Source organism: Chiloscyllium punctatum, chromosome 7 (genome assembly GCF_047496795.1).
Source record: "Chiloscyllium punctatum isolate Juve2018m chromosome 7, sChiPun1.3, whole genome shotgun sequence".
In the NCBI taxonomy this organism is placed as follows: Eukaryota; Metazoa; Chordata; class Chondrichthyes; order Orectolobiformes; family Hemiscylliidae; genus Chiloscyllium; species Chiloscyllium punctatum.
In genome coordinates, this window is record NC_092745.1 from 81,211,386 (window position 1) to 81,235,655 (window position 24,270).

Below are 24,270 nucleotides of genomic sequence, written 5' to 3' on the forward strand. Positions count from 1 at the left end.
AGAATGGACTTTGAGTAGCTGCTGCTGACATCGACAGTCAACCTGCTTCATTTTATATGCTGGTTAACAGAAGTACTGTCATAATACTTGCATTGCACAGTATCAATCTCAATCCCCACATGCTTTAAATGCAAATTAAAAATTTAATATGATCTCCAACACCGGAGTGACAAGAAAGGGAAGAAACAAAACTGCTGCAGAAATTTAAAAAAAAGCTGGCTTCCACAATCAAGCAGATCCCAACCAACATAAAAATAGTTGGAATACACATTTTGGTAAAAATATTAAACAGCTCCTGTTAGTTGCTTTTGTTTTTTTGGTCTGACAATTTATTCAGTACATTCTGGATTAGTGGTGCTGGAAGAGCACAGCAGAAGAACACAGGAGCTTTGAAGCTCCTTGGATGCTGCCTGAACTGCTGTGCTCTTCCAGCACCACTAATCCAGAATCTGGTTTCCAGTATCTGCAGTCATTGTTTTTACCTCATTCAGTACATTGCCCAGAAATTTCTAAAATATATAAACAAGATATTTAAAAAGATGTTTTACTTTAAACAAAGCCACCCACCCATGTACTTGGATGCTGTTTCTGCAACTGACATAATTATAATTATTTAGATTTCTAAAAAATTACCATGAGCTACAAAAACATCGTAATATAGTTTATACACTTGACAGCATTTTCCATTACCACAGATAGTGTCAGAAAGTTAATCCAGAAATAAGTCAGTCATTCACAAAGACATAACGCAGGCGCTATTTTATTTTATTAGTAGGGATGTTACAATATCTCGCATATTTGTTGATTAAGGAATTGCAAAGGTGATAATTCAATGAACCTGCTAGGAAAGGTAAATTTAAAAAGTGAATCATTTAAATTGAGACAGCAGAATCCATTAAGAACCTAAAGTTTGATAGCTATTCTTGTTCAATGTAGAGATATGGCTAGTAATAAAGCACTTTACAAAATATATTTAAAGTTACATTTACATCATTTTCAGAAATCAACTGAATCAGTTAGAATATAACTAATTGCATTTTCCCAAATCTGCTCAGCAAGATACCAGTATTACAAACTTCAAGTGTAATTAGAAAGTATCGGAAATTATTCCAGATTGTTTCAAACATGAAGATAGTGGCTCCTAAACTCTTCCCTGGTAACCTGCCACTCTCAGATCATGAGATCAGAGGCTGGTGCTCTTGTCTGGATAGCTGCAAAAATCCCTTGGGATGAATTTTCACAGTTTGGCTTTGCCAGGCTGAAGTTGTAGAGTCTGAAGTTTCATGGCCAGGCCCATATTACCTGCAATTTTCAGCTTTCCCTGAAAGAAGGCCTAGAGAGAGAAAAATAATTTTTAATAAAAAATAATTTAAAGAAGAATGTTTCACACAAGATAAGTGATAATCATGAAACCAATTTTCACTTTTTTATTTAGACACAATGCATCTAATCAATTGACTCTCGATTTAGGGAGAAATGTGGTATAAAGTAAAGCTCAATAATTGCCTTAATATCTTTTTGCTTCAAGTGTTATTTCCGTTTCTCACCCAAAGCATCCTTTTGGATTTACGGAATGACTGCTTTTGTTCTGAATTCCTTTCAAATTCTGACTTAAAGAATGTAGCCTTTGAAATCTTTAAAACTATATAATTGTCATGCATTCTTTTGTTAAGAATGCAGTCATTTAAAATTCTAACAAAAACAGAGTACGGGTGACACAATGATAATTTCTGACTGCAAATGTAGTGTCTGCCTAAAGTTAGTTCTGAACAGGAGCAGCACAAAATGCACAGTTAAATGAGGTGAATATATTAAGGAGAATATAAAATATAATGGATATGCACTCAGACCCGCACTTCTTCACTGTACCCTAGATGCTCATCAACTATGGCAAGGTAAGAGGAAGAGGAGGAGGAACCTTGATCTCTCTCCATCAGGGAAACAGGGTAAAGGAACCCCAAAGCTCATTAAAAAGGCACCCCAGAACTGCTCAGCCCTTTCACTTTCTCCAGACTAAAGGTGATATAAAAGGGAAGTTCCTGCGCCTATCTTGCACACATCTTTCAACACTTTTCGCTCTCTAAGAGAGTGTTGTAGGTCAGCCTACAACACATTTACTGCAGCAGTTGAAGAAGGCAGCTCACCACCACATTCTCAGGGGAAACTAGGGATGGACAATAAGTGTTAGCCAGACAATGATGCCCATGTCCCACAAGTGAATAAACAAAACTTTCACTCAGCTACTGAAGGGCTTTTGCCAGAAACGTCGATTTTCCTGCTCCTTGGTTGCTGCCGGACCTGCTGTGCTTTTCCAGCATCACTCTAATCTAGACTCTGGTTTCCAGCATCTGCAGCCCTTGTTTTTACCCTACTGGGTGAGAAGGCAGAGCTGCAAAAAATATTGCCCTGCATGTTAAATGTCATAGAGCATGGTTACGCATATCTAAGTAATGTTATAGTTTTGGTGCACTGTGCAGCATTGAAGAGAATCAAATGAAAAGAGTCAGAAAGAACTTTATCAGAATTCTTCTCAACCTTAAAGCTCTCATGAGAATAGATTGTAGATGTCTTGTATCTCATACCCTCTCAGATAATTTCAGAGCTATGTAATTTTAGTACCATGTCTCACTGCTGCTTTTTCTCAACTGATATACAAAGCAGAATATGTGTAGCTAATTTAATGTAAGTTTGACTGAAGACTTAATTTGGATATTAAAAAAGGATAAAGCAACATTTATTCAGCAATAGAAAAAATGTAGAACAGCAACCAAACAAGTTATATCTTGAATTTACATGATGCAGGGTCTGGCACGCCATATGAGCAATTTAAAAACAAAGTTTCATTCCAGCCACATCATTGTATAATAGCTGACAATTGGCATCGCCAGCTTCTTGGGCTCTGTGAAACTGTGCGCATTCCTCATATGGACTGATCTTCTAGACGTTCTGTTTATTCTCACCTTCACTCCCCATTTCCTTTGCAGCCAAGAATCTTCTTTGTTGGCTCAAATTGCGAGAGATGCAGCACAAGGGGAGGCAATGGCTTTAGTGGTATTATCACTGGACTATTAATCTTAATCCAGAAATTCTAGTAATGTTCTGGAAATCGGAGGATGAATCATGCCACTGCAGTTGGAATTTGAATTAATCAAAAATCTGGTATTAAGAGTTAATGATGACAATGAAACTTATCAGAAAAACCCATCTGGTTCACTAATGCCCTTTAGGGAGAGAAACTGCCATCCTGATCTGGTCTTCATGTGACTCTAGAACCAGGCTAACTAAGGCCGAGCCAGCAACACCCTTGTCCCTTGAATTAATAAGAATGCAGTATAACGATGTCTGGGTTATTCGCATAGTCCTGTCTGAGCAGTTCTCTGAAGAACTGCTCAGCACAGCCCTGGTGGAAACATGGGCAGCACTGGGCCTTGGGTCTGTGTCAGTCTGTGGATTTCTTATGGCTCTCATGAGCAAGTTTTGGATGGGGTCCTTCTGGTCTCCCTGTATCAGTTGAGGATCTTAAAGAGAGTCTGGTACTTCCTACTGCATGGTACATAGAAGAGTGACACTTCCAGGATATCTAGCACAGACCTATAAATGTGGCCTCATTGGTCACAAATGTATTAAAATTAAGGAAATACAGCCCTTTCATGGTCACAAGTGATACTGATGTGGGTGCTCTCAAAGCAACATGGATACAACAGATAGTGTCCTGGCTTCAGGAGGAGCCAGTAATGTCTGAGAATTCTTATGCCTTAGCTGTTTGACTCTCAATGGCGAAAAGGTGGTCTCTACTGAAACTGGCATCAGCAAAATCCCAGACACACGCCTGAGTGAGATATTGACAGATGACAGAGGACCCCAGTTGCTTCACAAAACAATATACTAGCAAAGAAATTAAGACTAGTGTGACCTAGATAGGCATTGGGATAGGATTGCCACCCAAGCATTGTTAATTGCAGTCCTCATCCTTTGAAATAATGGTTAAGATGATTCTTGGTCATAGAGTCAGATAGTACAGAACAGACCTTCAGCCCATTGAGTCTGCACAGAGTCTCTGTCATTACCGTTCCGTCATTTGGAGATAACAGCAGCGAACATTATGAAGACAGTGTCTCATTGTTCCTCTGTGCCTTTGAAGGGGATAGCATCCAGTGTCTTCTCCTTTACAAACAGTACAGCTGACACTGCAGGCTGTTATTGCTGCTGGGCTTGCTGAAACTCTTGTCTCCTTCTCTTATGCTTTCTCAGCAGAACAATGTCACAAGGCAGACTAGCTTGACATCTGCCATCTATATCAACTTAAAAGAGAATCTGTGGGGAAAGTCAGAGATGACTGTTTTTGAAGGAACCCCTGAGCCCTTACATCTTTAACAATTAAGATGAATATAATGCAAACAGGGTTGCACAGGTATTGCCCTCGGAGCTAATAGTCAGTCTCAATAAAAGAGACTCTGGATTAGTGGTGCTGGAAGAGCACAGCAGTTCAGGCAGCATCCGAGGAGCAGTATTTACTGCCTGAACTGCTGTGCTCTTCCAGCACCACTAATCCAGAATCTGGTTTCCAACATTTGCAGTCATTGTTTTTACCTCAATAAAAGAGACGATATGCGACCTTATCAAGTGCACTGTAGACAAAGTGCCCATGCTCCACTGAAGGACAGCTTTGGCTCGCAGCTTCCCATGAAGCATGATCCCCACAGTCACTTTCCACATCATAGCCAGTGTCCTTGAAGACTTACAGTCCGGAGAGAGCATATGGCAACTGCTACCATACATTCATCCAGTACTTGCCTGCCCAATTGGGAATATCAGTTTCTGCTTTTTAATTTCCTTATGACATTAAGGCTTCTTGACTACAAAGTGGTACCCATAGTCACAATGGACTATTCATGGTTGCTTCAGGGCATACATTTTGTAGATTCTATGACCAGTACTGATGTCTAGATGAAATTAAAATTTAAAGTAGCAGGATTTAATGGCTTAATCCATTGGTGGCATGACTAAAGCAATAGCTCAAAAATGTCACAAACTCTATCCCTAGAGGAAAATAAAATTACTTGCACTTACCAGTTTGGATTGTGCAGTTGATTTTCAGATTGGAAGCATGACGTTATGACTATTAGTTTTGCAATTAATGATATGGAAATACATGCAAATTGCCTCTCAACATTCAATGATCAAAATCTCGCTGTCTAAGGCATGAAGAATTAATTGAGAAATCTTTTCTTGGAGCGAATCTGATTTTTTAAAACTCTCATGCAATTATGGCGTCATACTTACCATCTCAGTAACAGGATAATTCTGCAGAACATCTCAAATTCGACAACTTGAACCCACAATCATTTGACTCAAGAGGCAAGAGTTCTACTTCTAGTTCCTCTGTGCCTTGGTTTATTTTCAATATTTTTTGGTTCCAAGTGGTCTCTTATATTCTCCATAAATATGCAGAGTTTAAATTCTTAATTTTACTTTTTGTATTGCTAATTGCAAAGTGGCACATTGATCAGAGTAGCTGTACCTGACCTGATGGGTACTCAACATTGGCATAAGAGTTACCATAGGCTTGGTAGCCAAATAGTTGTAACACGAGGTGACTGGAGGTCATGAATTCAAAACCTGCCATGACAAGTTGTGAAGCTCAACTTTAAACTGGACAATTTGGCTGGCAGGACAAAGACACATAGAAAGTCTACTACATGGTTGATTCTTACTGCTCTCAGGACAGAGCAATAAGTGCAAGCCATAAAAAGTCATGTCTGTTCAATGAAAAGAAGAAAAAAAAAGTGATAAATATAGTCCATACATGTACACACTATATTACCAAAAATCCAAAATTTCTCCTATTAAATGTGTTACATTTCTCTTAATCCATGATACATTTTAGTTCATGCGGATAAATACATCAAAGAAGTCTAAGTATGCTGCAATGTCTGAGCCGAGTCAATTTTTGGCAGGGATCTGATTGGTGCTACATTTCAATGCAGTTTGGGCAACACAAGACGCTTTTAGGTTGGGGGTGGCAATTCCTTCATTTTTGACAGACATGGGGGCTCTCCTCCAAGATTTAATCAATATTCTGTGTGTTTCCAGACTTTTCACGTGAACCTTGTGAGTTTGCAAGTGGGCCATAGCAATAAAAAGTAAATTTAACGGAATGCAATTTTCCAGCAAAATGTATCATCGTGTATGTTTGGGGAGCTTGATGCCATGTCTGAATTTTGTTTCCATTATTCATTTTGCTACATCAGGTGTTAAAAGCAATATTCTGGAATGCAGAAAAAAGGCATTTAGCCAAATACTCTTCAATTTGAAAAGTAAGCAATTGATTTAATAAATCCTGCCTTCTATTTAACATTTTATATGGAAACTACTTACAGTCTGGGGGTTCATCTTGCCAGTCATCAAAGCTAACAAATCATCATCAGACATAGTTATGGTGCAGTCTGCTTTCTTCTCTGAATTCAGACACAGAAAACAAAAGTTAAGTTTTCTTGAAAGGAAATCCATTTACAGCCTTAATCAAAACAAAGCATGGTTGAGCTCACTCACTATAAATTGCCTTTCTTAAGTTGTCATAACCAATGATGGGAAAAGCTATACATCAGCACCTTGTATCTGCAGAACTATAGTAAAATTTCTTCTACTATATTCCAACATTTTAACATAAAGGAGCAAACCTAAACACTAAAAGAGCGTACCAGTTTTTTGTAAATCCTACACAGAGTGAAACTGCCAATTACTGTTAGATGTAGGTATTTCTACAGTGTGAACAGGAGTGACCAAATTCTGACAACTGAAATCCAGTTGACTGGAGTGACAATTGGAGCCGGTCGGGATTTTTCTCATATCAGTCTAGCTAAGATTTAAACATTGGCCCTAAAACTGGAATATCTGAAACAACAAATTAGTCTCATAGTGATCATATAACTACAGTCAATGGTCATTAAAAACTCATCTAGTTCACCAATATCATTTAAGGAAATAATTCTGCTATCCTTAAATGGTTTGGCCTACAGGTGGCTTGATTCCTATAGCAACGTGGTTGATTCTTAACCAATTCGGAATGGGCAACAAATGCTGGCCGAGGTAGTTACGTCCACATCCCATGAATACTAATATAAACATTGACAGGCAATCGTCTAACCTACTCACTAACTCATCACTTCCTGTATATTTCTAAACTGGTAGTTGGAATTCTTTCAGCAGGAGATGACAATAAATGCAAGTCAGCGTCTTTAACTTTGGTGAAGTAAATCATACACATAAAAAAGATTTGCTGTCAACAACATTTCCACAGCATTGCAAGTTTTGATTGAATAATTTTTGATTTAGTAAAATTCGTTCTACCATCTTGTCTTCTGCTCAGTTCTGTCTTTTTCTCTTGTTCTCTTTAGCTTATCAGACTTATAACAGCAGATTTTTAGGCTCTTGGCAACAGACTCAGCACCTGAGAGGGGGATACCCAATTATATTGAACTGTTGAAATGTGACATCTTTACAGCTTTTTAACATCTGCTAATAGGATATTAAACTCTACTGCCCTGCTCTCTCTATATTGGTTATTTGCAGTCTATCTATTCCTTGAAACAAATTTATGAGATCCATTTCACACGAGCGGTTTCTTTAATGTCTCATCCTCCATTTAAAGTGTAATTTTTGCTTTGGATTGAAAAAAATGGATGACAACTCTAATGAAGTGCAACAGGTTGATATGTTCACTTATTTATATATTCCAGATCCTGCCCGGCATATAATGAATTTCTATGATGCAAACATTTTCGCTTCTTATAATTTATCATCTCATAAAAACAGCTGCCTCCATGGAAAATATTAAAAAAACAAATGCAGCAAACCATCAAATAACAATTTTGCTTTGGAAGAACACATGTCTTAAAGTGGATATGCATCTTAAAACTCGAATGAGATATCAATATCCCATTAAACATTTTGAAAATGTATGATTTAATAAAATTAAAGGATTGATATGCATAGCCCTTTATTAAAAGAAAACCCACAGCTTCTCCAACAACAACAAAAAAATTCAAAACGATTTAACGGAGATTCAGCATTGTAACCTCAGGTTTTAAAAAAAATGATATGTGGCCTTGTTCCAGCAGAATGTATGTTACAGTTGCCAGTAAATAGCCTTGTGTAATTCTCTCACTCCTTATCCTTCAATAAAAAGCACAGCATGCACAAAGCACAAGTTTCCTGCAGATTCAGTTCCCACAGAATGTTTGCATGATAGAAATTCATTACATTTTGGGCAGGATCTGGAAGAGATAAATAAGTGAACATATCTTACACTTCATAAGAATTGTCATCCATTTTTCAATCCAAAGCAAAAATTAGAGTTTAAAGTCATTTGGTATTAAAGGTGCAAGGTTTCAGTGTCATGTTCCAAACCACTGCTGGCAGATTGAATCTTTTTCCAGAATTAGCACCTATAAACAAAAACTTTCCAGTTTAATTTTTTGTGACCTCTTTTGTTTATCCATGATACCCTGAAACTTGTGGTTCTCTTTTTTTTTGTAAGTATGAAAGGCACACTTTTATTTTGCAATCTCCTCTTTGAAAATAACTGTAGTTAGAGTTGCAATTCAAACTTGGATCTGCCTTAAGAAAGCTTCTTGGGTTCAATAAGCAAAGTTGATTCCGCATCCCCGATGTTCCTGTAGGTGATAGCAATGCTCAATCTTTATTCAAATAATACTGTAACTCTGGAGTGTTACATGTGCCATCGGAAGATCATAGGCCAAATTTTCCAGAGAGTAGCAGCCCTTCTTTTTTCACAAATGAAGGGAGCTCGGTGTTTTTGAGAGAAGATTCTGTGCAGGACTCCAGAAATGCGGAGTCGTACCTGCATTCTGACAATTCTTTCATAGCGCAGAATGGTTAGAGGATGGTAAATCACAGCCCATTTTCATACCAGTCAGCTGCCATATTCTGAAATTTAAAGGTCCTGACATATACTTTGGCAGTTGGGGAGGGGGTACAGTGCCAGGTGGTAAGATGCCAGATGGGTAAGGTGTAGGATGCTAGCGTAGATGGGGATAGAGTGCAAGATGGGTAGACAAGTATGAAGGGTTGGTTGGGTGGGTTCAAGAAAAAGAAAATCGGGTAAGAGTGGGGAAATTAGTCCAGTTCAGTCTGAATGTATTAGGAACTGTGGTTGGGACTTTGCAGATGAAGAGGAGGCTCAGATCACAGTCTGGGGGAGGCACAGTTGGAGTGTGTGAGGTTATCATGGGTTCACTTTAATACTTACTCAGCACTTGGACTATTAAATAATGTAGTCTAAATTTTCCTGAGTAACTACATTAGTTAATTTAATCAGAAGCATCTGAAGTCTTCTATATTTATGGACATTTTCGAGGGTTCCAGGCGGGGAGGTATTGCTGAGGGGGTTCACTTTCAATGGCCTGTGCCTAACTTCTTGAGCCAGACTCAAATCATCACTGCTTTTGTTGAGAAATTGGACCATCAAAATATGAGCCATGGTTTACTTTATCACCTCACTATTATGTTGGGCTATACCATAGCCACATTATAGCGCTGGTCCAATATGGAGCAAAAACAAATACAGAATTCCAGAAGTAGTGAGTGACAGCCTTTGACATCAAGGCAGCATTAAATGAGCTGAAAAGTGTGTTGCTGGAAAAGCGCAGCAGGTCAGGCAGCATCAAAGGAGCAGGGGAATCGACATTTCGGGCATAAGCCTTTCTTCAGGAATCTGCATTAAATGAGGAATGGTACCAAGCAGCACTTGGGAAAACTGAAATAAAAGATATATCAATAGTGGCAGGAATCACAAATGGCATAAGCAATGACTGTTGTCCTTGTTGTTGTAGGCTTTTTCTCCTCAACCCCTAAATATTGATATAATCTTCAGAACAGTGTTTTAGGTCCAACCTTCTACAGCTGCTTTATTAATAACCTTCCCTTCATTGAAAGATTGAAACATTAAGTTCTATTCTCATATCCACACAGAATGATGCAGTCCATGTCCACATGCAACAAGTTGTGCTCACATTTGGGCTAATTTATAACAGGTATCATTGCCTGTTATAAACGACCACTTGTGTGGCATCAGTGACAAGCTTCAACGAGGCAGCCTAGCTTAACGGTATTACTGCTGTCAGTCAACATTTTGGTGAGCACTATTGATGAGAAAGTTAACTCACACCAGTCACATTTACTGGAACAGGAGACAGACCATACGTTTTGCTGGAAGTGGTAATTTTAACAAAAGTGGCTCATCAAATACACTAGTACACTCATCACTCCTAGCTTCCTTTAACGTTCAACAAAATTGCTATAATTTTTTTTTAAAAACAGTTCTATAATATATTTCACTATGTGTCTGCTTGCTTCGGAGGTGAGACAATGGCTATTCCATCGTTCAGGATCGTCAAGGGCAACATTGACCATCTCCAAATGTCTCAGTTGTTGCAACCATCATGTTGACGCAGGGTGAACAAACTAAACCTTACCAAATATACATAAAGAATAGGATCAGAAGTAGCCAATATGGCCCTGTGAATCTATTCTGCTGTTCAATACAATTATGAATGGTTAGCACAATCCTGTGATTCCTTGATTCCGTTAGCAACTTGAATGTTATGCTTTATTTCTTTATTTCAACCCTCATTGCTTGATCTACTTGTGTGAGAATGCTGGAATTATCAGAAGAGGAAAACCTTTCAGGGTTACTCAGAGAAGGCAGGAGAGTGGTACACAGTGAATTGCTCTTGCAGAAAGATGGAACAGACACAAAGTATCAACCAGCCTCCTCCCATGTTATAACACCTCTGTGATTTTAAGTGATCTACTGTTATCAGATGCAATTGTCAAGATGTTATACTTTAAAGAAGAACCTCAGATCATTAGCTTTTAAAAAGACAATGAAAAGGACTAGTTTTAAAACATGCTATTTCAGCATATTCACTTCCACATGCCGCTTTTCCTTCCTAACTTTCGTTAGATGCCATTCTACATAGCCTGTTATTGAATTTCAATGTGAAATATTAGTCTTAATTGAAGAGAAGTGACAACATACGATACAAGTTCCATTAGCTTGCTGCATTAGGAGACTTCAGCTCGATGCAAGATTAACTTCAACTTGCATCAATTGCAAAACATACATTCTGATTAAATAACTATGAAACTTTGTGGTCTAGAGAGAAAGATACATATTCAAAAAGGGGAAAGAAAATTAAAAACACTTTAAGTGCCTGATTCAAACTCTCCCACGTTTTAATCAGATTTTTTTTAAATGAAAGAAAACAAAGATTGGCTTGATGTTAAGAATACCTTCTTCTGACCTGCTCTATGATCTTGAGTATTAGCCCCAAAATCACTGTCAAAATAACAAAGGCTAATAGTCTGTTATTTATGTGCAGATACTACATAAAAATCATGCAGTTGCTTGATTAAATGCAGAAAATGAACAGTTACTATTGGAAATGCTACTTGTTTCTCAAAAACATCAGTCTAGATCCCATTTAAATGCATTGAGACACATATACTGTCAGTACTTGCTCTGTAAAATGTGAATTAAATTCAATCCAGAAAGCTGAGCGGGATAATTGAAATTCAATCAATGCTTCAAACGATGTGACACGTTTGTGCCTGCCAGTCAGCCTCTCTGGTACTGAGAATTAACAACAAAATGTGAAATCTCATTATTCCAGGTTTTAATTTTGGTTGGATATGTGCGAGAAAATCCTATTGCTCTTAATCCAACCCTGTTCTCCCTCTTTCTTCCTGCACCTGATTATTCTAACCTTCACTTCCTTGTACAGAGCTTGAGTTGCGCATTGATGATGCTTTAATCTAATTGATCAAAGAACTCCAAAGATACCTTCTCTGTTCATTCAGGCCCAGTTGCCGCATACTGTGTGCTACACTGCTCCTCTTTCATACTTTCAATTGCTTGCCGTACCAAATATCAAGCAAATTAATTGGACAAGAGAAATTTAACTAATAGTAGGCATCATTCATTAACCAGTTCCAGAAAATTTTGGGTCATTATCAGTGTTCCCACTAATTCTATTAGAATTTTCTTACCAGCTGTGCCAGCCTCTAAGGCTATGCATGGCAGCAACATGCAGAACTAAAAGTTAATGCTGCGATTAGCGTGCCAATAGCCACACGTAGAACACAGGAGTCACTGTATGCAAGCAGCTAGTAAGAACATTGGAAACTTCACTAAAATTGGCCTTCTAATGACCAATCATCCTGTATGTTTTTCTTGTAGGCTTTTTTCTCCCCCTTAGAAACCCAAAATTGCTGAATGTTGCTAGGCAGAGGAATTTAAGAACAAATAATTTGAGGAAAACTCATTAATATAACTGAAGCGGAATTTAATGTGAACATTATGGCATGGACAGTGTTCAGCATTCATGGAATGTTTTAACATATGGGAGTGCTACACACAAATGCTCCCAAGCCTCCAAAACAACCAGCAGCAAGTCATAAATTATAAAAATAATGGTCGCTACTAGACACCAGTATGCAGGTGCTTCCTTTATATCATTAATGATGAAAGGGCAAAAAAAAAATCCTTTTATTTGTTATAGTAGAAAATTCATCTTACCAGAATTGAAATCCACAGATCCTTTCCCATTCTTAACATCTACTACCCATAATCCTTCTTTTCCACCAGGGCCATCCTTGACTTTAAATGCAAACACGCCCCCAATCTTCTTCACAAAACGTTCTCCTTCCTAGGAAAAAAAAACACGGGGATAGGAAATTAATACTCTTTTTGACTTCAGTAAGATTAATCTTAGTCAAATAGTTCTGAGCGGCAATATATCAAGTCAGTCTAAACCTCAAGTAGAATACACATAATTACCATGGCTTTACTTTGCACTCCTGCACAGGATTAAAGATAAAAGCTCATTATTGAATGGCTGTTCCTTCCTTCAGCTTTAGCCTCCATCCTTTATTTTTATCAGGGAGGAAGCAATTAACTAGGGGTGAACCGACAACAAAATGACACTCCAAATGGCATTAATGAAGAACTACACAATAGTAACAGCACAGTATCAAGATTGTCAACAACTTTTCAAGCAGGCATGAAATTCCTAAACTGTACCATCTGCAAAGGATTTTTCGTAGACCTGCTATGTCGTGGAAAAATGTAATGAGATAGGGATATTCAAATGACAAATTGTGACAAATGTTTAACGCATTGGAGTTCACATAAGGAATTGTTAATTGTGGCAAATGCCAAAAATCAAAACAATATTTAACTACTTAACTACACAGATTTCCTTTGTGAGGTGCTTGATTGCTCCATTTACACTGGTCCACACCAAGCACCTTTCAGATATTAGGCTGCTCACTCCAAAGATTTTAAGGACCTCAACTGCCAACAGTAATTTAACATTCAACTTAAATGGGCAATAAATGTGAATTTATAGTCACAGTCAGGAGTCATTTAATACATGGTTATCTAACATAAATAGTGTACCAATAAGTCTGGGTTCAAATTTAAATACTCACAGCGTGGGTCAGAATTCCAATTGCAAAATGAAACAGAGATACAACTTTAAGAACATCAGCAATTAAAGATAAACCCATGAAAGAAGATGATACTCAACAGACAATGTAATAATTTAAGGACTTGCATTGCAGGTCATAGCAAGGTCCACATTTCTGCGCTTTTCAATAAATTGACAAGTTGGCTGCATCACGGAAATATCCAACTATAATACCAGATGACTTTGAAACAAGTTGAAAATTACTTCAATTGGTGTCAACTAAAACTATGTTTTCCAAAATAATCACTTGTCAGTTTTAAAAACACTCAACTGGTCAAAATATCAGAAAATTCGGATTAGCATGGTTGCGATATTTAATATCTCAACAGAAGAAAACATTAAATCAGGTTGCACTGACAAGCTAAAGCTACTAGCACAAACATTATTACATTAATAACCTCGTCCTTACTGATGTTCATGGAATAAACAGGAAATGTCATTAATCCATTCTATAGCTGATCATCTTGTACAAGTAGGTAAAAACAATGACTGCAGATGCTGGAAACCAGATTCTGGATTAGTGGTGCTGGAAGTATGAAGTACTTCTGCCTGAAACATCGATTTCGAAGCTCCTTGGATGCCACCTGAACTGCTGTGCTCTTCCAGCACCACTAATCCAGCATCTTGTACAAGTGCTGATTATCCATTGGCATGGCATGCTCTAACTCCGAATGAAGCCTTTTATTTTCTATACCGATGGCATTAAGACCAGTTTAAACATCTGCATGACATTCTGCAACATTGGTTGACTTTGCACAAGCTGGGATTTGAAGCTATTCCAAACGTTCAAGACAGCATCGCACTGGAAGGTCAATTTAACTGTTTTTGACTAATCAATAACTAAAATAAGCACTTTTATAATGTAAAATAAACAGTTTTATGCTAACTCTTGTTTCTGAAATGTAAACTTCTTGAATAATGTAAAAGCCTGCATAAAATCTCTACTTTCACAGATAATCTCTGTGTTATTTCAGAATTTAGACAAGGCCAAACAATCTGTCACGCAAGATCTTACTCAAATTTAAAATATACTATAATAAGCAAATGCCACTTCCCTATAGATCAGTTTATGTTAGCCGCTTAATGCAGCTTAGGCTGTTTGAGTAGAAAGGCACATCTGTTTCACAGTACATTTCCTTGGGTACAAAGAGTCAATTTTCTCTCTTCAGTTCTATTTTGATTTAATTCCTCCCCCCTTTCCCTCATCTTTGGTGTCACTGCACTGCCCTGACAGCATTTGCATGTAAATTGGTAATTAATTGGAAATACAGGTAATTGAGTGGTGGTGGATAAATAGGAAAAGCAACATTATTTGGTGATGAGAAAACAAAAGTACAGTTGTGCGTGAAAGCACTGGGTATGAAAAGAAAAATAAAAGGAAAAAGGGTCCATTCAGAAATTAAACTGAAAGCAAATCCCAAAATCATCCCTGGAATACTGCTCATGTAACCATTCTAATCTATCTCATGTGTAGCCTTTAAAGTACAATGGTTTAATACATTTAACTTTTTACTTGCAAGAGAACATTTTACAAAAATATAAATATGCATCAGTATCATAGCACTGTTTTATTTTATCCCTCATGGAGGGCGCATCACTCAAATTACATTATATAGACTCCGAGTATACTTGCCGTCTCTGTTATGTGAACATACCGGCACAATTCTGTCATCTGCATTGATCAGTTGGAGCCATAAGCATTGAAGCAGAGGCTGGTTATATTTTCGCCATTCCTAACTCAGGAGTCCAAGTAGTAAGCAGTCAGACAGTAAGGTAGGACCTGGTAGTAAATCTGAGAGGACAGCTTAGTCTCAAAAGTTAAACTAGTCATGATTACGCTTGCCTCGATATGGAGCAGGTGCAGGGCTAGCCAGGGCATAGACATCATGAGAATTCTGCATTCCAGGGGTAAAGTAGGTAGATTAATGATGATCTGAAGTGGTACCGATGAAGGGGGCTAGTGAATGGTCATAAGAACCACATGGATCACAATAAGGGGACATGAAGAATTGCAGCTAAATCATGGGTCATAAGCGAAACCTGCAAGTCACTCTTCAAACACAAGATTGGAACTTCAGCATATTGATAAGATAAACAACTGTTCATAAAGGCTGCAATCCAAATTGGGAGACATAAATGTTTCTTTTAGTTGCAAAATGAATGCAATATATCTGCCATACCCTCACACACCACAGGAAGATTGTGAAGAAATGAGCATGGGGGTAAAGTGGTTTGTGGCATGGCACATAAGGCAGAACAAGAAAGTTACCATGACTTGATTTAACTTCCCCTTTGAGACCAAGCTGTTCCCTCAGATATCGCGTCAAGTCCTACCTTGATATCTGCAATTGTGACCATTTACTCAGCAATTGAATAGAATGCAGCTTGGACATTACCGGACATTCATCATGTGATTGCTTGGAAAAAGTCGGGAGTTAAGAAGAACTGTGGGTTATCGGCTGTTTTTACCGGAAAAGATGACAACACAAAAGGTATTTAAAGAAAAAAAAAAGAGATTGCTTTCCTTCCCGCGTATTGTACCTCTGCTGAGTGGTGTCTTGTCTATCAAGGAATGAATGTGTGTGTTAGGATTAAGCTTAGCCCAAACAAGGGTGGTTTTAGGATAATAACTGTTACCCCTCTCCAGTTATGGCTCACCTCAAAGAAATCCTTAGACTGCAGCTGAGGAGAGATACAGCACTGTTTACACTTCAACCAGGACCATTGTGGTACAGACTGTAGATCTCACGAAGAGGAGGTTCTGATGCCTAGACCGGTCAAGTGATGCCATGCAGTGCAGCCTAGACAGGGTGTTATGCTTCAGAATGGTGTACTGTACTCCACAGAATGTGAACTGGCAAAGGTGGAGGGATGTGCTATAGGAGGATATGTAGCAGTGAAAGGAATGCTTTCAGGAAGGTGAGCTTGAGGATCCTGAGATCCCATTGAGTCTTCTCGGTCAATGAGATTGTGGTTGATCTGATAATCCTGAAGCTTTACTTTACTGCCTTTTCTCTGTTAGCCTTGATTACTTACTGACTAAAAAATCTTCTATCTCAGCCTTGAGTATACTTTTGTGGTCCAGCCTTGGCAGTTTGCTGCAATAAAAAGGCGCAAAAGATTCCTGTAATCTCTGCTTTAAATGTGTGACTCCTTATTCTGAGATGATGATGTATGGTCCTAAAGACTTCCACAAGGTGCAACAATGTCACAGAATCTTCCCTGTCAGCTCCACTAAAAATCTTGTATAGTTCAGTAAGGTAGGTCCTCATTCTTATAAATTCCAAAGATCCCCTGATGGCAAGGGGCCTAGCCTGATCAGGAGTTTCAAGCCAAGAGTTTCTTAACCCTCCTTGGCTTGAATTGCTGCAAGCTTTGTGATCACAAACAGGGAGGCAATGGAGGGCCTTGGCAAGTCTGGATTGGTCTGGGAAAAAACTTCCAGTGTCTGTACCATTCCTTTGCCCTGTGTGCTTGCTGAAACTACTGTGCTTTCTTGAGAGAAAAGAGCGTGCAGAGCAAGATAAAGATTCCTGGTCTCCTTCATGCCTTGCCTTTGAAGTTAGGCATCATGGCAAGAGCAATAGAGTGCAGGTCTGGAGTGCACATCCAGCATCAGCTGAGCATTCTGCTAGAAGTGGCTGCCACCTTTCCCACGGTGACAATAATTGCTTCCATGCTGGATTCACAATATAATGAGAATCTGGGATGACTCCACCATCCTTTCTCCAGCATATGACAAACCTGTCCAATGTTCCTATGCCTCTCTCTGCAGATTGACCATGGGACTTACAGCCAATATAAAGGCATGGCATCTGATGGGGCTGAGCAGGTGCCCAATCTCCAGCAGTTCTTTGTATGTCAGAGTTCTGAAGCATTCCTTCTTTGATTGCCTGCAGACACACATCAGTGATATGTCCCCTTAATCTCATCTGGAGTACCTAATGAATGGATTATCTCTGTGCTGGTGCAGCCTCTGAGGGTTTACATTCCCTCCTCCATGGTGGTGCTGACAAGTAATGATGCAAGTTGTGGCCTCTTCCTGGGTGCTGCTAGTTCCACTGAAAAGGGAAAAAGCTAATGCAGATTCACGTGCTGGTGTTGTGCTCAGCTGACAAAAGCAGAACACATTACTCACTGAGCTAGTGCTTCATTGGCATCTCCACATCATCACAAGAACGGTCCTGGGGTCAGTGCTGGCCTTGGAAGCACAATGGACAGGAGTCATCAGTAGTTTGAGACAGTGAAATGGGAGTTAGCCTTTCAGTGGATATCTTGCATGGGGTGCTAAAGATAGCAAACCATCACCCTCGAACAGATAGTCGTGCAGTGCAAAAGTTTCAGTGAGTGTGGAAGAAAGAGATGACGACACCACTTACTCTTGCAGGGTGCAGGAGATCATTGACATTCTTGTGATACTGTTGGCCATGCCTCTTCTGTGAAGCCACAGCACTGATTCATGCGGTGTTCTGTGCCCAGGCTGGATGGATCTGGGTTAATGAGATGGCCTTCTTCTCATCAGTCAGGAAGAGGACTGCACATCTCTCAGTGATGCTGACTAGCAGCACCTGGAGGACACTGGAGCTAATATCAGTTTGTTAGGAGCCAGGTCTTCAGTTGATATGACCAGCCCAGGCTGAAGGATTGTTCCTTGGTTATAGTGCCTGAAATGGTATCAAGCTGATCATTAAATACAGCAACAGGACCTTTGATAGGAAACGTCCCACCAGTAATGAGAATCTCAACTTGGGCATCTCACATCTATTGGCGTAACCCATGTAACATCTTGCTTGAATAGATAATAAGGAAGTAGCGTAATGTGTAGATCAAACTCATCTTGAGTAGAACAGATATGAAACATGTTTGCTGCCATATAACAACCTCAAAGTGAACATTGCCCAGGTTGCAGAACAATACTCAGACTCGAGGGAATACTTATGCCAGGATTTTGTTTAATAATTTCCTATGAAGCACCTGCAGAGTGATTTTCAGTTGTAGATGTTTTTGCTGAATATTGTTATCATGATTCCCAGACTTTGATCAGTAAAGCGTCATACAAATTTTGCACAGGTTAACAACAACAGATCAAAGCAAACTGCATTTCTTTTATCATTAACAGTCCCCATTTTTTTTCAAAGTAGACCAACAAGAAAGCTTGAAAATTAAACACTGACCATCACTGCGACTAAAAATCTCTGGATCTCATTCTGTAAGACACATCGTAGAAACATGCACACAAGGTCAACTGATGTCAATAATACACACACACACACTCAAGTAAGCTGTTTCATATCAATTTACTAAATGCTTTAAACTGAATCCAAAGCAGACAAAACCTTCTTAGAGAAGTGTAGACAGGAGCCAGAGAAAACATCCAGGTTTGAGCCAACTGTACAACACCAGCTAAAGGCCTGTCAAGCCAATGCATTTCACATTAACACACATCTGCTTTAGATTTCACATCAACACCAAAGGCCTTTATTCTGTCCCTATCATTGTGTTCTTTGTTTATTATGCTGTGAACAAGTTTTACATTTTTACCATGTTGCCACTGATTCTTGTCTTTTTTTTTGATAGTATGTGAGCTGCAAAATATGTTGCTTGCATAAATAAGATTAACTCTTGTGATACACAGAGAGATATTCAGTGCCAAGCATCATAATAGTAGGGAAGGAACAAGCTGTTGTTTTGTGAGAAAGTCTATAAAACGGATATAAGAAACTACAACAACCTGCATCACAGTTTACTGCTTGTAGCTGTATAAACTCCATTACAGACATCAATACCAACATTATTTATAAATTGCATAGAAATGCAATATCACATAATAAACTGCAAAGATTCAGAGTGACAACTGTCTGGCAATCATGATTAACTTAAAGAATTAAATATTGACGAGGATTGCGAAGACAGTGGCGATTTGCCACTACTTGTGAAAGGTTCACTGAAGTGTCACATAACAGATGTTGGAAAAAATGAGGTCCACGGAATTAAAGGAGCAATGACATCACGGATTCAACTTTGCTTTAAAAGAAAGTGATGAACAGTTGTTTATCAGAACCCACAGAGGTACAGTCGGTTCTGCTATAAATTGTGTTTCTTCAATGCGAATGGACTACAATGTGATTAAAGACTTTAATCCATTATATGTAGGTCATGAACTTTATTTACCTGTATTGGTTATAATTGTGATTCTGGTCCCAATGGTTTAAATGGTGCTACTATTACGTGATTTTCATAGAATGTGAGATCACACGGGAACAGAACTACCACTTTAACAGACTGTAGAGAGTAGTGTGTCTCAGAGGTCAGCATTATTAAAGATCAACGAGGATGTCTATGTGTTGAACCTCAGGAGATGGGAGAGATACTAAGTGAATATTTTGCATCATTTTTTACTGTGGAGAAACAAAGAGAGGCTAGAGAACTTGGGCAAATAAACACTGATGCTTTGAAAGCAGGTAACATGATAGAAAAGGAAGTGCTGGAGGTCTTAGAAAACAAAGTTGGATAAATCGTTGGTTCCTGATCAAGTGTATCCTAGGATATTGAAAATTTAGGGAAGAAATTGCGGGTCCCTAGCAGAATTATTTGTATTGTTGAGAAGCACGGGTGAGGTCCTGGAGGACTGGAGAATGGCTAATGTCGTGCCATTGTTTAGGAAAGCCTATACAGAGAAGCCTGTGAACTTTCAACCTGTGAGCCTGACATTGGTGGTGGGTAAGTTGTTGGAGGCTAACCTGAAAGAGAGGATTTACATGTATTTGGAGAGGGAAGGACTAATTAGGGATAATCAGCATACTGTGGACTCTACTAAAGCCTTTGACAAGGTTCTGCATGGCAGACTAATTAGTAAAGTTTTATCGCACGGGATTCAAGGTGAAATTGCTAATCGGACACAAAATTGGCTTGATGATAGGAGACAGAGGGTGTTGGTGGTGTAGGGTTGTTTTTTGGACTGGAGGCCTGTGTCCAGCAGTGTTCCACAGGGATCAGTACTGGGTCCACTTCTGTTTGTCATTTATGTAAAACAATTTGGATAAGAGTTTGGGAGGCAGATGACATCAGAGTTGCTGGTATATTGGACAGTGATGAAGGCTATCTAAGATAACAAAGAGATCTTGATCATCTTCATCAATGGGGTCAGGACTGGCAGATGGAGTTTAATTTGGACAGATGTGACATATTGCATTTTGGTAAAACAAACAAGGGCAGGGTTTATACAAATTAACAGTAGGGCCCCAGATAGTGTTTTAGTACAGAGACACCTAGGGGTCCAAGAACATCATTCTTTGAAATTTGCATCATGGTAGACAGGGTGATTAAGAAGGCATTTATCACACTTGCCTTCATTGCTCAAATGTTGGAGTCTAGGAGTTGAGACGTCATGTTGAAGTTGTTACTGGATACTGGTGAAGGCTTCTTCTGGAGTACTGTGTACAGTTTTGGTCACCTGCTATAGGTAGGATATTATTAGGGTTTAGAAAAGATTTACCAGGACGTTACTGGGAATGGAGGGATTGAATTATAAAAATAGGCTGGGACTTTTTTCACAGGAGCACAAGAGGTTGAGGGGTGACCTTGTAGAGGTTTATAAAATCATGAGGGGCATAGATAAGGTGAATAGCATAGGTCTTTTCCTTAGTATGGGGGAGTTCAAAACTAGGGGGCATTTTATAAGGAGAGAGGAGAAAAGTTTAAAGAGGATATGGGGGTAACTTTTTTCTTTTTTATGCAGAGAATGTTTTGTGTGTAGAATGAACTGCCAAAAGAAGCAGTGGAAGTGGGTACAGTTACAACTGCAGATACATGAATAGGAAAAGCTTGGAGTCATGGGCCAAACCCAGGCAAATGGGACTAGCTTAGTTTGGGAACAGATAAAAACAAAATAACTGCAGCTGCTGGAAATCATAACCTAAAAACAGAAATTGCTAGAAAAACTCAGCAGAATAAAGTAAAACCCTCAACGATTACACGAGGAATCGTGTTGGAAAATTCTGAAAATGGCACAGTATTGGAATGCATGGATGCATTGGAAGAGCAGGGAGACTTCATAATGTTAAGATAGAATTGTTCAAAATTATGGAAGGATGGGTATGGTAGAGTGAGAAACTACTTCAACTGGGAAAGGAGAATTGAAACTTATTTTAAATAATTATTAAAAGAACCAGGCAGACATGAGGGGAAAAAAAAATACAAATAAGGCACTAATTGAATAGATATCGTAAGCAGACTGAAGAATAAGAAGTGGCAATATGATATTAAAAAAGAAAACTAAATTGCTATGCAATGGAGGACGAGCAGGGAATTGCCCAAGTGGATAGCTCTATCAAAGGACTGGCACGGGAACAAAGGACTGAATGGTCTCCTTATGGCCATAAAATCTAGTAGCTCTCCCATATATTAAAATTAACTGAAGTGCCCTCAATATTCTGCCTACGTTTCTAATTTCAACGTGCTTTTGCAGGTAGGAAGAAAGTGAATAGGAGGCAAATTGTCTAATTAGCGTAAACATAGGTCTCAACCCTAGTCACATCGAAGTACTCTGTACTGTAGAAGCGCACACTATTTCTTCTTTCATGCCAGTCAGCTTTACAGTGTTGTTTCATAGCAGTAGTGAATAGGGTTCAAACTGCTTAACAAAAGCATTTCAGTATTACAGCTAATGGCAAATAGAAGGAGCTTAGCCTCAATCGGGGTAAGAGAACACATAGCTTATTCACTAAATTCACAATCATTTATCTTTTTAAAACTTCAACAGATGTTAGGAGTCAAAAATTGGCCTCACCTCCTGAAGTTTTTTCTCAATTTCTCTAAACACAGTTTGGGCTTTGAATCCATTGACATTGGCCACAGCATTGGTCAGAACTGCTTGGACATTTTGTCTTCTGAAAATGAGAACACAATAGTTTAAAGCCAAAAACATTAAAGAACATTGTCTGAATAGCACATCTTATGTCATGCATTTCATTGAAAACTTTATTTCTGGTATAGGAAAATTAGAACTTTAATAAGAAATAGAAATGCAAATGTATAGAAAATGCAAAACTCCCATGGTGGGTACAGCACAAATGGAGGGATTTTATTCCTGCAAAGCAAACATTTCCATTAGCAGCAATGTACAAATGAACAGTTAATTTTGAAAATCTTGCATTGAAAAAGGTTAGTTAAGTCCTACATCTTTCTCAATTGTACAAACTGTCACAACAGGAAACACTGTTACCATTCCCCTACAAGCATTCAAAAGAATTTTGGAAAATAAAGTTTGTTTTTCCACAGTAATTGCAATTAGCAATTTCAAGAGAGGTTTGAAATAAAGTTTAAAAATTAATATCTTAAAATGATTGGATTTGCCTAATGAATTATATTCTATGGTTCGTATTCCCTTCACTAAAGAACTTACTTCAAAGTCTCAGCTCATCTAAAAAGTATAGGTTACACTACATTGCTTTTAATTCAATAAGAGAGAATTTTCAATTGCATCAGTGCATTCCAACAGTATGCAGTTTGTAGAATTTCCCAGCATGAAACTTGCCTCACATGTAAGCACTGAGAGTTTTACTTTCTACATCTGACTGAACTGAGTTAATTCTCAATGCATTAATTCAGACATCTGATGACAGTTATGAGTTCCTATACAGTGATGACACAAATCTCAGCCACGCAAAGAACAATAGGATAATATCCCCCATCAACAAAGGCTGAAGACTACATTTCTGTAACTGACTGGATTAATTTACAGTACCTAGAACATAGAAAAGTACAGCACAGAACAGGGCCTTTGGCCCATGATGTTGTGCTGAGATTTAATCCTAATGTAAAATATAATAACTTAATCTACGCACCCCTCAACTCACTGCTATCCATGTGCATGTCCACCAGTCGCTTAAATGTCCCCAAGAACTCTGCTTCCACCATCACAGCTGGCAACACATTCCATGCATTCACAACTCTCTGCGTAAAGAACTTACCTCTTCTTACTATTTTCTCCACTCACTCACTACACTTTGTGGGAGAGATACTCACAATATTCAAACTTTTAATCAGGAGCCTCTGCTGTATTTTAGGTTATAAATTCTATTTGATGTGTAGAAAGACTCTTGTTCAGTCCAGCCCTACTTCTAGCTTACTGGCCGACAGACAGGGCTGGATTTAACGGAGCTTCACGTGGTAGAAACCATGGCACTTAAATGTTAGAAAGACCCCACATCAGTTAAATCGGAGGAAGTAAGGTGCTCACAGAAGATTGCACCTACCATCCCTAGGGTTTCAATTAGCTTGATTCATAAGCCAGTTCACACCTATGTCCTCAAGTGTCGTGTAGAAAAGCACAGCAGGTCAGGCAGCATCTGAGGAGCAGGAGAGTCGACGTTGTGGGAGGACTTATGCCTGAAATGTCGACTCTCCTGCTCCTTGCTGCCTGATCTGCTGTGCTTTTCCAGCGCCACACTTTTTGACTCTCACTCTCCAGCATTTACAGTCCTCACTTTCTCTCACCTTTGCCCTCAAGTCCACCTGCAATTTAGTTTAGGCTCAGAGATTAAATAAAGGCTGCATGGTATTGCAGTTGGAATCCCAGATGGATTTCCCTATGGTATCTTCCAAAGGAACATAGGAACGGGAGTAAGCCATTCAGCCCCTCCAGCCTGCTCCACCATTCAGTGAGATCATGGTTGAACTGTGACTTAATTTCATATACCTTTGGCCATATCTCTGA

The 24,270-nt window shown here is 38.8% G+C and overlaps 1 protein-coding gene across 4 annotated transcripts in view; it reads right to left on the reverse strand.

Moving 5' to 3' along the window:
• Positions 1 to 744: 744 nt before the first annotated feature.
• scp2a (sterol carrier protein 2a) overlaps positions 745 to 24,270 on the reverse strand; it is an 81,620-nt gene continuing 58,094 nt past the window's right edge. For 3 of the 4 annotated variants that reach the window (XM_072574189.1, XM_072574188.1, XM_072574191.1), the window contains 4 exons: positions 22,342 to 22,441; positions 12,602 to 12,731; positions 6,379 to 6,458; positions 745 to 1,333 (listed from right to left, as the gene is read on the reverse strand). In XM_072574189.1, coding sequence (XP_072430290.1) covers positions 1,238 to 1,333; positions 6,379 to 6,458; positions 12,602 to 12,731; positions 22,342 to 22,441 — 406 coding nt within the window. In that variant the 3' untranslated portion in view covers positions 745 to 1,237. The remainder of the gene's footprint in view (positions 1,334 to 6,378; positions 6,459 to 12,601; positions 12,732 to 22,341; positions 22,442 to 24,270) is intronic. The other variant, XM_072574190.1, reaches the window with a different exon arrangement.